The 15,419-nt window shown below is 41.7% G+C and overlaps 1 protein-coding gene across 1 annotated transcript; it reads right to left on the bottom strand.

The window, feature by feature from the left end:
- Window positions 1-2,729: 2,729 nt before the first annotated feature.
- LOC111954696 (apolipoprotein Eb) lies at window positions 2,730-9,926 on the bottom strand. The gene is made up of 6 exons (XM_023974573.2): window positions 9,847-9,926; window positions 9,440-9,503; window positions 9,031-9,184; window positions 5,406-5,693; window positions 4,942-5,098; window positions 2,730-3,370 (listed from the first exon to the last, which is right to left on the bottom strand). The coding sequence occupies exons 2-6, from the start codon at window positions 9,480-9,482 to the stop codon at window positions 3,200-3,202; spliced, it is 813 nt and encodes a 270-aa protein (XP_023830341.1). The 5' UTR covers window positions 9,483-9,503; window positions 9,847-9,926; the 3' UTR covers window positions 2,730-3,199.
- Between the last annotated feature and the right edge of the window lie 5,493 nt (window positions 9,927-15,419).

Raw genomic sequence — 15,419 nt, 5'->3', positions numbered from 1 at the left:
GCAAATTAATTACTTAAAAATCATACAATGTGATTTTCTGGATTTTTGTTTTAGATTCCGTCTCTCACAGTTGAGGTGTACCTATGATAAAAATTACAGACCTCTACATGCTTTGTAAGTAGGAAACACTGCCGATTTTGCAGGTTATCAAATACTTGTTCTCCCCACTGTACATACTTACATTTTGGAAGCTAATAGATTACAGTTATTATGTCTCATGTTTGAACTAAAAGCAATCAGAAGATACGATTAACTTGTAAATATTATTGGTAACAGAACAAATAGCAATTGAGTAACTGCAGATTAAATAATGCTGTAATTGAAAATACTGCCCCTTTAAGATCTAGAACAGATTTTATAGGTTGTGATTCTCACCAAATATGTCGTCTTCTCACACTATTCAAACCCCACGATCAATAAACAGCTTATAAAACTCTCTTAGCATATAGAGCACATATTGCAAACCAATAATCTGAACTAAAAACTCCACACATTTTGGCGTTTCTGTGCATCCTTGACAATTGCTAGTCAATATCCAAAAACAGCTCACATTTGTTTTCTTCCATCATCTCTCTTGTGGCACCAATGTATGGGTTTATGGCAGGGGAAACGGTGTTGCTGTAGTCTAGTGTGTTGTGTGGGAATAGTTACAAGCGAACCTGGGGAGCTTTGTGTTTACATTGTCCCAAAAAAAGGGAACCGGACCACAGAATTCAAGCGAACCCAACTCAGACCACCTCTCGAGATGGTCTCTGTTCGGTTTGCATCGGGGGCTCTTTTGAGGGGTTTGTGTTTCTTTGGAGTGTTAACAATATACAATAATTTAAGCGAACTGCACAGAGTTCACAAATATTGGCTGAAAGGGAACAAATGTGAAAACACCCTAAGTTGTGTCCTTTGGGGTAACGGTTAGATCTGCTTTCCAAACAGTCAATTGTTTGGTAAATGGTGATTACTTACCATCTTTGATTTCTGGAAATGCGAAGTGTGGTTTGTGACACTATTGTAATTAGTCATTTTCAAATGTCAAAGATGTCACCTGACATTCAGTAAACATTACTCATTGAATCTTTAAGCACTGTGTGTGTACAGCAAAGCTATTGTCAACACAAAGATGTGATGGAAAGGTTTTGTTATATTGATTCTGTACTGATCATTTTCATTCTTTAGATGTCTCATTATCAATGCAAAAGTTTTTTTTTTAAGTTTTTATTTACAGTTGTCTTACAATAAAAGTATCTTGACTTTGACTTTTGTGTTGTTTCCGCTGAAGTTTCTCCACAGTAACTGCGTTTCCATCCACAGTTTTTATGCAAGTAAAGCCATGCCGTATAAAAAATAATGAAGACGGGTGATTGAGACATGACGTGTCGGTACAGACAATTGGTTCGGTCAACATGGTGGGATCTTTTTTTTCGGTACAATTAATTATCCCACAATTGCAGTGGAAACTCCTTTTATGGGCAAATATATAATAAACCATCATGTCGAATTAAACTTGGGAGTCACATGATGACATGCTACGTTGTACTACCAGTGCGATGTAGAAAAGCATTAGAGTTTATAAGCAGATTTAAATAACTGATGAACTTCATGGTGGTCAAGTGATGGACGGTGATGAACTTCATGGTGGTCAAGTGATGGACGGTGATGAACTTCATGGTGGTCAAGTGATGGACGGTGATGAACMTCATGGTGGTCAAGTGATGGACGGTGAACTTCATGGTGGTCAAGTGATGGACGGTGATGAACTTCATGGTGGTCAAGTGATGGACGGTAATGAACTTCATGGTGGTCAAGTGATGGACGGTGATGAACTTGATTCACATTTCTAATAAATAGCAAGTGGTTTATTTACACTGAACACAAATATAAACACATGTAGAGTGTTGGTCCCATGTTTCATGAGCTGAAATAATAGATCCCCGAAATGATCCATACTCACAAAAAGCTTATTTCTGTCAAATTTTGTGCACAAATTTGTTTATATCCCTGTAAGTGAGCATTTCTCCTTTGCCAAGATAATCCATCCACCTGACAAGTGTTGCATATCAAGGAGCTGATTAAACAGTATGGTCATTACACAGGTGCACCTTTTGCTGGGGACAATAAAAATACCTTTTGTGGGGAAAAACTCTTATTGGCTGAGCCTGGCTTCCCAGTGGGTGCCAAGTGGGAGAGCCTATGCCCTCCCAGGCCCACCCATGGATGAACCACTGCCCAGTCATGTGAAATCCATAGATTAGGGCCTAATTTATTTATTTCAATTGACTGATTTCCTTATATGAACTGTAACTCAGTAAAATCTTTGAAATTGTTGCATGTTGCATTTATATTTTTGTTCCCAAATACCGGTGCATCAAGCTTGTAGCATCATACCCAAGAAGACTTGAGGCTGTAATCGTTGGCAAAGGTGCTTCACCAAAGTACTGAGTAAAGGGTCTGAATACAAATGATGTGATCCTTCCTCAACCCATAGGAAGTCCCACCCAGTTGACTACTTCAAGATGGTGAAAGTCCTCAATGGCGCTGCACATGCTAAAACAGGCTTTTGGGCCCCGAGTCCTCCATATCTGTAATTGAAACACCTTTGGTGGGAAAATGTGCATGTTTTTGAATGCAGATTTGAGAATATTCACATAAATCTGTTCCCAATTGGATGGAAACCTAGCTTATGATGATTATCATGTCATATCTATGATCATAAAATAAGAATAACAATTCACAGATTAGTATAGATGTTTTTATTGGATTGACAGACTTTCACCACAGTCACCAATGTATGTTTTTATTATTATTACTTACTCACAAAGCCCTTTATACAATTCCCCTACCACAACTGTTCTGTACCGCTAATATACATTTTGATGTTAAGCAGTAATGGCTAGAGTGTGCATCTCTGTGAACTTTATCAGCTAGGCCTTGAAAGGGTGCTTTTTGTAGAGGTGGATGACAATGAGGGAGAGAGGATATTAACACAAGTAGATTTGTTTGGTTGATCTTGGGGATCTGTTACAAGTCTGAAAAGCTCTGTGCTCAGCCAAATATGCATTATGTCTTGTTTACGAATGGAGTGACAAACGAAATGGTTTCTGAAAGGCAACTTCCCTTCCCTTTTTTAACTTGGGTGAAATATGTGACATAGAACATAGTGAGTGACCAAGACCGTCACCCTAAGCCTGCATGGTGGTATGTTGATTTACATGGTATCCATGATGGCCTTAGCCTGATCACGGATTACGAGGCCGTAGGGGTTGAACCAGGTGCGCAGTTCCTCCGTCTTGCCCTCGAGGGTGCTGCGGAGGTTCTCGGTGGTCTTCTCCAGCTGCTCGCGGACCTCCTCAGCCCGGGACTCAAGCTTGTCCTTCAGCTGATATAATAAATGCCATTTAGGTGCAGCTAGTTGTAATATAATACAGTGGCAAGAAAAAGTATGTGAACCCTTTGGAATTACCTGGATTTCTGCATAAATTGGTCATAACATTTGATCTGATCATCTTAGTCACGACAATAGACAGCTTAAACTAATAACACACAAACAATTATATATTTTCATGTCTTTATTGAACACACTGTGTAAACATTCACAGTGTAGGGTGGAATAAGTATGTGGACCCTTGGATTTAATAACTGGTTGACCCTCCTTTGGCAGCAATAACCTCAACCAAACGTTTTCTGTAGTTGCGGATCAGACCTGCACAATGGTCAGGAGGAATTTTGGACCATTCATCTTTAAACTGTTTCAGTTCAGCAATATTCTTAGGATGTCTGGTGTGAACCACTCTCGAGGTCATGCCACAGCATCTCAATCGGGTTGAGGTCAGGACTCTGACTGGGCCACTCCAGAAGGCGTATTTTCTTCTGTTGAAGCCATTCTGTTGATTTACTTCTGTGTTTTGGGTCGTTGTCCTGTTGAGCTTCAATTGGAGGACAGATAGCCTTACATTCTCCTGCAAATTGTCTTGCTAAACTTGGGAATTCATTTTTCCATCGATGATAGCAAGCTGTCCAGGCCTTGAGGCAGAAAAGCAGCCCCAAACCGTGATGCTCCCTCCACCATACTTTACAGTTGGGATGAGGTTTTGATGTTGGTGTGCTGTGACTTTTTTTCTCCACATATAATGTTGTGTGTTCCTTCCAAACAACTCAACTTTAGTTTAATCTGTCCACAGAATATTTTGCCAGAGGCGCTGTGGAACATCCAGGTGCTCTTTTGCAAACTTCAGACGTGCAGCGATGGTTTTTTTGGACAGCAGTGGCTTCTCCCGTGGTGTCCTCCCATGAACACCATTCTTGTTTAGTGTTTTACGTATCGTAGACTCATCAACAGAGATGTTAGCATGTTCCAGAGATTTCTGTATGTTTTTAGCTGACACTCTAGGATTCTTCATAACCTCATTGAGCATTCTGCGCTGTGCTCTTGCAGTCATCTTTGCAGGACGGCCACTCCTAGGGAGAGTAGCAACAGTGCTGAACTTTCTCCATTTATAGACAATTTTTTTTTACAGGGCAGGGAAGCTCTAACCAACACCTCGAATCTCGTCTCATTGATTGGACTCCAGGTCAGCTGACTCCTGACTCCAATTAGCTTTTGGAAAAGTAATTGGCCTAGGTGTTCACATAATTTTTCCAACCTACACTGTGAATGTTTAAATGATGTATTCAATATAGACAAGAAAAATACAATAATTTGTGTGTTATTATTTTAAGCACACTGTGTTTGTCTATTGTTATGACAAATTTATGCAGAAATCCAGGTAATTCCAAAGGGTTCACATACTTCTTCTTGCCACTGTATATTCCATGTAGCAGACACTTTTATCCAAAGCGCTTGCAATCATGCATACATTTATTTGTATGGGTAGCCCCAGCGGGAATCGAACCCACAATTATTGGCAATGCAAGCACCTTGCTCTACTTACTGAGCCAGACAGTGCTCACCTTTTCAGCCTGGGTCGTCAGCAGTTTGCTGAGGATAGCCATCTTATCCTCAGCGCGCTCACGGATCTGGACGTAGTAAGGCTCAAAGCGATCCTTCACAGATTCCACACTAGAGGTGGTTCGAGACTGCAACTCCTCGAAATAGGTGGTCACTTTGCTAAAAAAGAGTGGAGAGGAAGGAGATGTCAAAGACAGGTACTGTACAAAGAAAGGTAAAGCATTCCATTTCATTAGAACTTGTTTGCAGTTAAATGACTCCCTCTATGTGCATGACTACTTATGTGACAGACAAATAGTATTGAACTTTTTTTTTTTTAAATCGGTGAACAATACATGATGAATTATGACATAACAGCCAACATTTAATCTAAAGACTTCAATCTTCAATCAAACTTCAATCTAAAGACTTCAATACTTTAATTGATTTAGTCTGGCAAACGGCTCCTGCCTTCTCTCTGTCACACCTGCGGATCTCCTCGGTGTCTTTGCTCAGGCGCTTGTTCAGCTTGCGGCTATAGGTGTTGAACCTGTGACTGACGTCATTGGCATTCTGCTCCAACATGGTCTGGAGTTCCAGGGTGTACACTGTGGTACGGTCTTTAGCTTCAGTCATGTGAGCCTGCAACTTGTTAACGAGGAGCTGCACTTCCTTGCCCAGACGTTCAGCGGCGTCCTTAGCGAGAGGTCCCAGTTTGGTCTTCATATCATCACTGTACATATTCAGCTCAGACATGGTGTCTGTGATCAGGGTACTGGGAGGGAAAACAGACAGGTTTATTAACACATAGATCCTATTAAATTACTATTACTATTTCATTTGTAATGTAACAATGTAAACACCTGCTCTTTCCATGACATACTGACCAGGTGAATCTAACTCAACATTAGGAAGGTGTTCTTAATGTTTTGGACACTCAGTGAACATTTATGAAATACATCAGAATAGGTGAGTGTTTGGACTGGGTGAAAATATACATTTTGAAATGTCTTTTTTATTTTAACAGGGAATGCATATTGAGATGTACGTCTCTTTTACAAAAGCGCCCTGTATATACAACCTAAATATACACATGATACCCGAACAATACAGTGCATTCTGAAAGTATTTGACTTTTTTCACATTTTGTTACGTTACAGCCTTATTCTAAAATTGATGAAATTAAATGTTTTCCTCATAAATCTACACACTATACCCCATAATGACAAAGCAAAAACAGGTTTCTCAAAATTTGAGCAAATGGTGTAAAAATATAAAACCAAGAACCTGATGGTCACTCTGAAAGAGCTCTAGAGTTCCTCTGTGGAGATAGGAGAACCTTCCAGAAGGACAACCATCTCTGCAGTACCCCACCAATCAGGCCTTTATGATAGTGGCCAGACGGAAGCCACTCCTCAGTAAAAGGCACATGACAGCCTGCTTGGAGTTTGCCAAAAAGGCACCTAAAGGACTCTCAGACCATGAGAAACAAGATTCTCTGGTCTGATGAAACCAAGATTAAACTCTTTGACCTGAATGCCAAGCATCACTTCTGGAGGAAACCTGGCACCATCCCTAAGGTGAAGCATGGTTGTGGCAGCATCATGCTGTGGGTATGTTTTTCAGCAGCAGGGACTGGGAGACTAGTCAGAATCGAGGGGAAAGTACAGAGAGATCCTTGATGAAAACCTGCTCCAGAGCGCTCAGTACCTCAGACTTGGGCGAAGGTTCACCTTCCAACAGGACAACGACCCTAAGCACACAGCCAAGACAACGCAGGAGTGGCTTCGGGCCGAGTTTCTGAATGTCCTTGAGTGGCCCAGCCAGAGCCTGGATTTGAACCCGATCGAACATCTCAGGAGAGACCTGAGAATAGCTGTGCAGCAATGCTCCCCAGGCTGAGAGGATCTGCAGAGAAGAATGGGAGAAACTCCCCAAATACCAGTGTGCCAAGCTTGTAGCACCATACCCAAGAAGATTCGATGCTGCAATCGCTGCCAAATGTGCTTCAACAAAGCACTGAGTAATTGGTCTGAATACTTATGTAAATGTCACATTTTAATCCATTTAGAATAAGGCTGTAACGTAACAAAATGTGGAAAAAGTCAAGGGGTCTCAATACTTTCTGAATGCACTGTATATGTATACACATTAAAATACAAAAACACAGTAATGGGAAGAACAAATAAAACATTGCAAATCACCCAGAAAAACAGATACATTCCTCCATAAGTAAGTCCCCAATCAATACTTTCAATTGCACGAACGGCACCAGAACATCAAGATGAAATGCATTTAGAATTTTGTTCCAGCAATACGGAGCATTAAAAATAAAAGCAGATTCACCTAGCTCGGTGGAGACCCTAGGAACCTCAAGAGTTAACCAATCCAGACAACTCAGGTGACTATACTTCAATAGCAAAGTTATATAAGACAGAAGTGTATGAAGTAGGGCCTTGTAAACTAAAAGGGAGTAATGTAGAGATCTACAGGTCTTTCGCGAAGTCCAGCCAACTTTTTGATACAGGATGCAGTGATGAGTATCAAAACTGTCACTTGTAACAAAACAAAGGGCACTATGGAAGATGGCATCCGAAGGTTTAAAAGTAGTAGCAGCTGATAATATCACCTTCGTCAAGAACAGATAAAAAGGTTGACTGAATAATCTGCTTCCTACTGCTTAGAGAAAGGCAATATCTGTTTCTGTAGAAAAAGACAACTCTAAATCTGAACTTAAACTTCAAATCCATAGCAATCCAAATGCCTAAGTATTGATATGCGGGAGCACGTTCGATATGAGAACCATCTAATGAGTGAACATGTAGTTAATCTGAAACATTCTTACGGAAGTCTGAAAACAACATGTATTTAGTTTTGTCTTATAATAATCACAAGTTTTAAATCAGTTACGATTCCTGCATAGTTATAAAAATCTGACTTTAGTTTTGACACCGCCAAATCAACAGTCGGGGCAATAGCATACATAATAGTATCATCCGCATATAGATGAAGTTGAACATTTTTAACAGATTGACCAATGGGGTTTGTATAAATAGTGGAGAACAGGTCCCAAAATCGCCTCCTGTGGTACACCTTCATGTACAAGAAATTCAGACTTAACCCCATCAATCACGATGGCCTGAGTTCTGTCACTAAGATAACCATGAACAGGTGTCAGAGCTCAGGCCTATCGAGGACAACTTATTCAATAATCATCATCAACAGTATCAAAATCTTTCAACGGGTCCAAAAACAAAGCAGCATTCATTTTGTGTCTAAAGGTCAAGAGTCATAGCTAGACAAGGAACACCACTATCCCCGCCCAGCACAAGAGCTGATTTCCATACTTTTGTAATATTTCCTGATAATGTTAAATAGAAAATGTGTGTTATTGAGCCAACAATAATGGGCGCTGCACACTTATTAAGCAGACCGGGATCCAATTTGTCGGGCCCCTGTGGATTTCTTGTTGTCTATTGCTAGCAAAGCATCCATGACTTATTTTTCTGTAAATAGGCTAAAAGGAAAGCTTTGACTATCATTTCTCGGATCATTCAGCAAGTTTCCTCTATCAGCATCATTGTGAGTAGGCTTTGAAATAACTTCTTAGAGCCTCCTGAAATAAAATGGTGATAAAATGCATTCCTTTTTCCCCGTAATAAGGCCAGTTTCTGAATTAAATTTGTTGTTGCAGAGGAGGAAGTAGAACTCTTCAGCGATTGACAGTTTTCCAGAATTTAGCCCATTAAAATCCGAAAGAGCGGTTACATAATCATTTAGCCTTTCTGATTTGACTTACACAATGATTCCTCAGTTGCTTAAAAGCTTGCCAGTCCGGGCCTAAGCCTGTGTCCCTGACCTTGACCCAAGCATCATCTCTTTTATGAATGACTTATGATAATTCCGGAGTGTACCAGGCATTCGATCTACCTTTAACCCTTCATTTTTTGAAGGGAGCATGATTATTCACAATAGTATTGAAGATATATGCAAAAAGGCTTGCAGCTAAATGCACATCAGGGAGATATTTCACAATTTTTTAAATGTTTTTGCCAGGATTAATGGCCAACTGTAGGAAAGTAAAAGGTAAATTCGCACAGAAATAAACTCACTCCAGTTCTCTGCTGAGCTGGGAGGCCCTGATGTTCTTCACCTTCTCATCAGCCTTAGAGTTCAGATCTGTTATGTAGTCCTTAAACTGGTCAATTGTCTTCTCCCAGGGAGTTTGGGGCTCATCCTGCATGGGTAGCACCCATGCATGGCAGCCTATAGTTAAGAGAATGGAGCAATCGATTGATTTAAACCAGTTGGTATGTGTATTGCCCCTGTCAATTATCCTGTTGGGTAATGTTTCAGAAAAAAAAAAGTTTTTCCAGAGCTGATGAAACCCCAGTGATTATCTTAGGTAGGCGGCATCCCAAATGGCACCCTATTCCATATTTAGTGCACTACTTTTGACCAGGGTGTATAGGGAATAGGGTGGTATTTGGGACACAGCCTCAGAAGAAGTAAAAAGGTCACCTGAGAGGACGGCTAGAGCCAGGATTACTGCGACAACCTTCATGGTGATCTGCTGACAATACACCTGTGAACACAATGGAGAATATCTGTTTATACAACAGTAATATACCACTCTGATTCAGTGATTTTATAACAATATTATATACAGGATAACTGATTTGTGTTATATACAGGATCACTGATTTATGACAATGATATACAGGACTTTATAAATGCCCTTATTTATGCGCTGGAACTTTCTCAGTTTACAAAAACAAACCGAGCACTACTTACACAACATGGAATCAATGAATATTAGTAGTATTCACACTTTTCTTCTTTACTGAGGTACGAATAGTATAATCTTGAAAGTCAAACAACAATGATCAGGTGATTAAAACATAATATATATTAAGTAAATAACTGACCTTAGAGATCCTCTGTGGTGATGTTACTGTAAGTAAACACTGACAGACGCTCACTGAGTATTTATACAACTTTGATTGCTCTGATGCGATCCCATAAATGCAAGGTGAATGGCCAACCTGTGTCCGAAGGTCCCAACACAGAGTGAGTTGTCATTTTTTTTATTGCTGGATTATCATTTTGTTCCACGTTGCACAATCAAGCTGTTTCACTATCAAACACTATCAAGCACTCTCAAAAGAACAGACATGATACATACAGGTGATTCACAGCTTAATACGGTCCAGTAAAAGCATCCAGTAAAGCTCCTAATATGCTGAGACTTAAAGGTGAAACCAAATCCCTTGGTGGGCCTCCGTTATTGGTTTAACCTACCCTATCTTCTCAGATCAAGGTAAGGAGACGAGTAAAGAAAGCCAATTGTCAGTATTCATAGTGTTAGCCAATTGGAAAGTGTCCTATCAATGTACCATTCCAAAGGTTTATGTTTAATGACAATGGCAGAGAGCATGCCTGATATCAGCAAGCTCAGATCACACTGATATGATGTAATATTGTTTAGCGGCCTTTGGCCAGCAAGTCTTATGCTGTCATGGTTTATATTGGTCTCCAATACATTGGTCAATGTTTCTTGATTCGGTCTATAACCTGGAATACTTTTGACCTTTGAAGTCATTGTCAGTGTTCCAGACACTAGCACATGGATAGAAATTCATTGGAGTAATGAACAGTGAGTGAGAGGTTATTACCACTACCATTATTCCCACGCTCTTCTCAATTTACATCAACCATTCAGCCATCAGATTTGCCACCAATGCTCCTTATAGGACACGTCACTGCACTCAAGTCTTCTGTAAACTGGTCATCTCTGTATACCCATCGCAAGACCCACTAGTTGATGCTTATTTATAAAACCCTCTTAGGCCTCACTTCCCCCTATCTGAGATATCTACTACAGCCCTCATCCTCCACATACAACACCCGTTCTGCCAGTCACATTCTGTTAAAGGTCCCCAAAGCACACACATTCCCGAGTCTCTCGTCTTTTCAGTTCGCTGCAGCTAGCGACTGGAACGAGTTGCAACAAACACTCAAACTGGACAGTTTTATCTCAATCTCTTCATTCAAAGACTCAATCATGGACACTCTTACTGACAGTTGTAGCTGCTTTGTGTGATGTATTGTTGTCTCTACCTTCCTGCCCTTTGTGCTGTTGTCTGTGCCCAATAATGTTTGTACCCTGTTTTGTGCTGCTACCATGTTGTGCTGCTACCATGTTGTTGTCATGCTGTGCTGCTACCATGCTGTGTTGTCATGTGCTGCTGCCATGCTATGTTGTTGTTTTAGGTCTCTCTTTATGTAGTGTTGTGGTGTCTCTCTTGTTGTGATGTGTATTTTGTCCTATATTTTAATTTGATTTATTTTTAGTCCCAGCCCCCGTCCCCGCAAGAGGCCTTTTTCCTTTTGGCAGGCCGTCATTGTAAATAACTGTAACTAACTGACTTGCCTAGTTAAATAAAAGGTTAAATAATACAAAATAAATCCACATTTTGTTGTGTTACAGTCTGAATTCAAAATGGATTAAATAGATTTTCTTCTCACCCATCTACACACAATACCAAGGGGAAAACATGTTTTGAGAAATGTTAGCAAATGTATTGAAAATGAAATACAGAAATATCTACATCCTGAACCAGGATTTCCTCTAGGAAATCAGCTAGTAACATTTTCAGACAGCCTCGGTCTATAAAATGTTTAGTCCAGAGAAGTGTCCTTTGATACAATACTTGGGGATCTATTCAATCTGTATCGCTGAAGATCCGCTTTAGAATTTAAAAGTAATTTCTGATTGAGTCAACATATAGCGTTTACCATGAATTAATTCTCCCCGACCACAGGAATATAATGCCTTTAATTATCAATCGCACTATAAAGCAGATCTTCAGCGTTAGGAAGGTGTTGTGAATATTTTGTACACAGTGTATATGTTGTGAAGCGGAAACGTCTAGGATTAACAACGGCTCAGCCGCGAAGTGGTAGGCCACACAAGTTCACAGAACCGGTCTGTCCTCGGTTGTAACACACACTCCCGAGTTCCAAACTGCTTCTGAAAGCAACATCAGCACAAGAACTGTTTTGTCAGGAGCTGGCCGAGCAGCCGCACACAAGCGCAAGATCACCATGCGCAATGCCAAGAGTCGGCTGGAGTGGTGTAAAGCTTCCATTCAAAACGCATTCTCTGGAGTGATGAATCACGCTTCACCATCTGGCAGTCCGACGGACAAATCTGGATTTGGCAGATGCCAGGAGAACACTACCTGCCCCAATGCATAGTGCCAACTGTAAAGTTTGGTGGAGGAATAATGGTCTGGGGCTGTTTTTCATAGGCCCCTTAGTTCCAGTGAAGGGAAATCTTAACCCTACATCATACAATGACATTCTAGATGATTCTGTGCTTCCAACTTTGTGGCAACAGTTTTGGGGAAGGCCCTTTCCTGTTTCAGCATGACAATGCTCCTGTGCACAAAGTGAGGTCCATACAGAAATGGTTTATCGAGATCGGTGCCCTGCACAGAGCCCTGACCTCATTTTCAGGCCTCCAGAGATGTTCGTTCGGGTTCAAGTCTGGGCTCTGGCTGAAGCACTCAAGGACATTCAGAGACTTGTCCCGAAGCCACTCCCGAGTTGTCTCCCAGGTTTTCATCAAAGATCTCTGTACTTTGCACCGTTCATCTTTCCCTCAATCCTGACTAGTCTCCCAGTCCCTGTCGCTGAAAAACATCCCCACAGCATGATGCTGTCACCACCATGCTTCACCGTAGGGATGGTGCCAGGTTTCCTCCAGACGTGACGCTTGGCATTCAGGCCAAAGAGTTCAGTCTTGGTTTCATCAGACTCTCATGGTCTGAGAGCCGTTTAGGTGCTTTTTGGCCAACTCCAAGCGGGCTGTCATGTGCCTTTTACTGAGGAGTGGCTTCCATCTTGCCACTCTAGCATAAAGGCCTGATTGTTGGAGTGCTGCAGAGATGGTTGTCCTTCTGGAAGGTTCTCCCATCTCCACAGAGGAACTATGGAGTGATCACCATTTAAGAAGGATGGAGGCCACTATGTTCTTGGGGACCCTCAATGCAGCACATTTTTGGTACCCTTCCCCAGATCTGTTCATCGACACAATCCTGTCTCGGAGCTATACGGACCATTCCTTCGACCTCATGGCTTGGTTTTTGCTCTGACATGCACTGTCAACTGTGGAACCTTATATAGACAGGTATTTGCCTCTCCAAATCATGTCCAATCAATTTCATTTTACCACAGGTGGACTCCAGTCAAGTTGTAGAAACATCTCAAGGATGATCAATGGAAACCAGATGCCCCTGAGCTCAATTTCGAGTCTCATAGCAAAGGGTCTAAAAAATACTTATGTAAATAAGTTATTTTTCTTGTATTTTTTTTAATACATTTGCAAACATTTCTAAAAAACTGTTTTCGCTTCGTCATTATGGGGTATTGTGTGTAGATTAGGAAAACAAATAACTTAATCTATTTAAGTATAAGGCTGAAACGTAACAAAATGTGGAAAATACTGAATTATTTCCAGAAGGAACGGAAGAAAACTCTTATTGCAATGTGGATGGCTCTTAAAAGAGCCTTTGGTTGTGCATAGTGTATGTAGTCTATGGTGTTGCCAGGGAACAGCACCCTCTTCGAAGAAGTAGGAGGTGAAGATCTCCCGCACACAGATTGCCTCCATCCTTGAAACATCCTGCAGAGCAGCAGACCTCACTTATGGCACACGGTGGCGAGGTTCAGAGCCCCTCCTGGTCCTCGTGTCTATCCTCATTAAGTTATGCAGGACAGATAGTCTTCACATGCCTGATTTCCCCCAGGAGGCAGTCCCAGATGACCCTGGTCACCCAACCCTGTAGTGCCCTACACGGTAACTGTAGGCAATATTTTTGAAGGAATATCCATTTTTAAAGGTATTTCTAGGAATACGGAAGAATGTAATTTAGACTTTTACATCAACAGGTTATTGTGGACTACTAAAGTATAATATATCTTATACCAAATCATGATAACATTGAATAGATAGATGCATGTATAGCATGTGAAAACAGCAGGATCATATCAAGGATAGCGTCATAAATGAATACATAAATACCACTTGAAGCTTGATGATGAGTTGATCAATTGAATCAGCTGTGTATTGCTAAGGCAAAAACAACAATGTGCTGCCCTGAGTCCCCAGGACCATGACCGAGAACCACTGCTCTTCAACTCGGAATTCCAAGTTGGTAACTCGGGCCTCTTTCTAAAGCTCCGACCTGAAAATCACTGACGTCATGATTCAACCTTGTTTTTTGGGGGGAACTTGTTATTGATTGATTCAACTGGGAACTTGTTCTTGTGGGTGTAGCGAAATGCTTGTGTTCCTAGATCCAACAGTGCAGTAGTATCTAACAATACACACAAGGCAGCAGCCTCTAAGGGGCATAGTTGCATAACCGGGTGGAAGCCGGCTAGTGATGGCTATTTAACAGTCCTATGGTCTTGAGATAGAAGCTGTTTTTCAGTCTCTCGGTCCCTGCTTTGATGCACCTTTGCTGACCTCGCCTTCTGGTTGATAGCGGGGCGAACAGGCCGTGGCTCGGGTGGTTGATGTCCTTGATTATATTTGGCCTTCCTGTGACATCGGGTGCTGTAGCTGTCCTGGAGGGCAGGTAGTTTGCCCCCGGTGATGCATTGGGCACACCACACCATCCTGCATCACCGCCGTGCCATACCAGGCGGTGATGCAACCGGTAAGGATGCTCTCGATGGTGCAGCTGTGGAAGTTTTTGAGGATCTGGGGACCCATGACAAATCTTTTGTGTCTCCTGAGGGGGAAAAGTTGTTGTCGTCCCCTCTTCACGACTGTCTTAGTGTGTTTGGACCATGATCATTCGTTGGTGATGTGGACACCAAAGAACTACAGCCCCATCAATGTTATTGGAGGCCTGTTCGGCCCGCCTTTTCCTGTGGTCATTCAAAATCTCATGGCACTTATTGTAAGAGTAGGGGTGTTCAACCAAGACAGACAGACTAGCGAGAGATGCACTGCAAGCTAGCACATCAACTTAATGTTACTGTTATTTGCGGACATCAAACTTGGAGAGGAGAGAACACAAGTTCACCCGATTGCTGTCCCGCAATTCACTCTCATGGTGTTTTTTTTAAATTTTCGTGACCAGAATGATAGTTCTGCTTCATCCTCTCATCGAAGTTGTAAACATTGACTCCCGCTTTGACACAAGGGGGAGGCGGGGCCCTTGCATAATTTGCGGGGCCCTACGCAACTTGCGTAGTGAGCGTATAGGGCCGCCCGGCTCTGGCTGCAGATATGGTTGTCCTTCTGGAAGGTTCTCCCATCTCCACAGAGGCACTTTGGAGCTCTGTCAGAGTGACCATCGGATTCTTGGTCACCTCCTTGACCAAGGCCCTTCTCCCGATTGCTCAGTTTGGCTGGGCGGCCAGCCCTAGGAAGAGTCTTCTTCCATTTAAGAATGATGGAGGCCACAACGTTCTTAGCAACCTT

Source organism: Salvelinus sp. IW2-2015, linkage group LG30 (assembly GCF_002910315.2).
Source record: "Salvelinus sp. IW2-2015 linkage group LG30, ASM291031v2, whole genome shotgun sequence".
NCBI classification, from domain to species: domain Eukaryota; kingdom Metazoa; phylum Chordata; class Actinopteri; order Salmoniformes; family Salmonidae; genus Salvelinus; species Salvelinus sp. IW2-2015.
The sequence above is the reverse complement of the archived record's forward strand: the minus strand, read 5'-3'. Positions and strand labels throughout refer to the sequence as shown.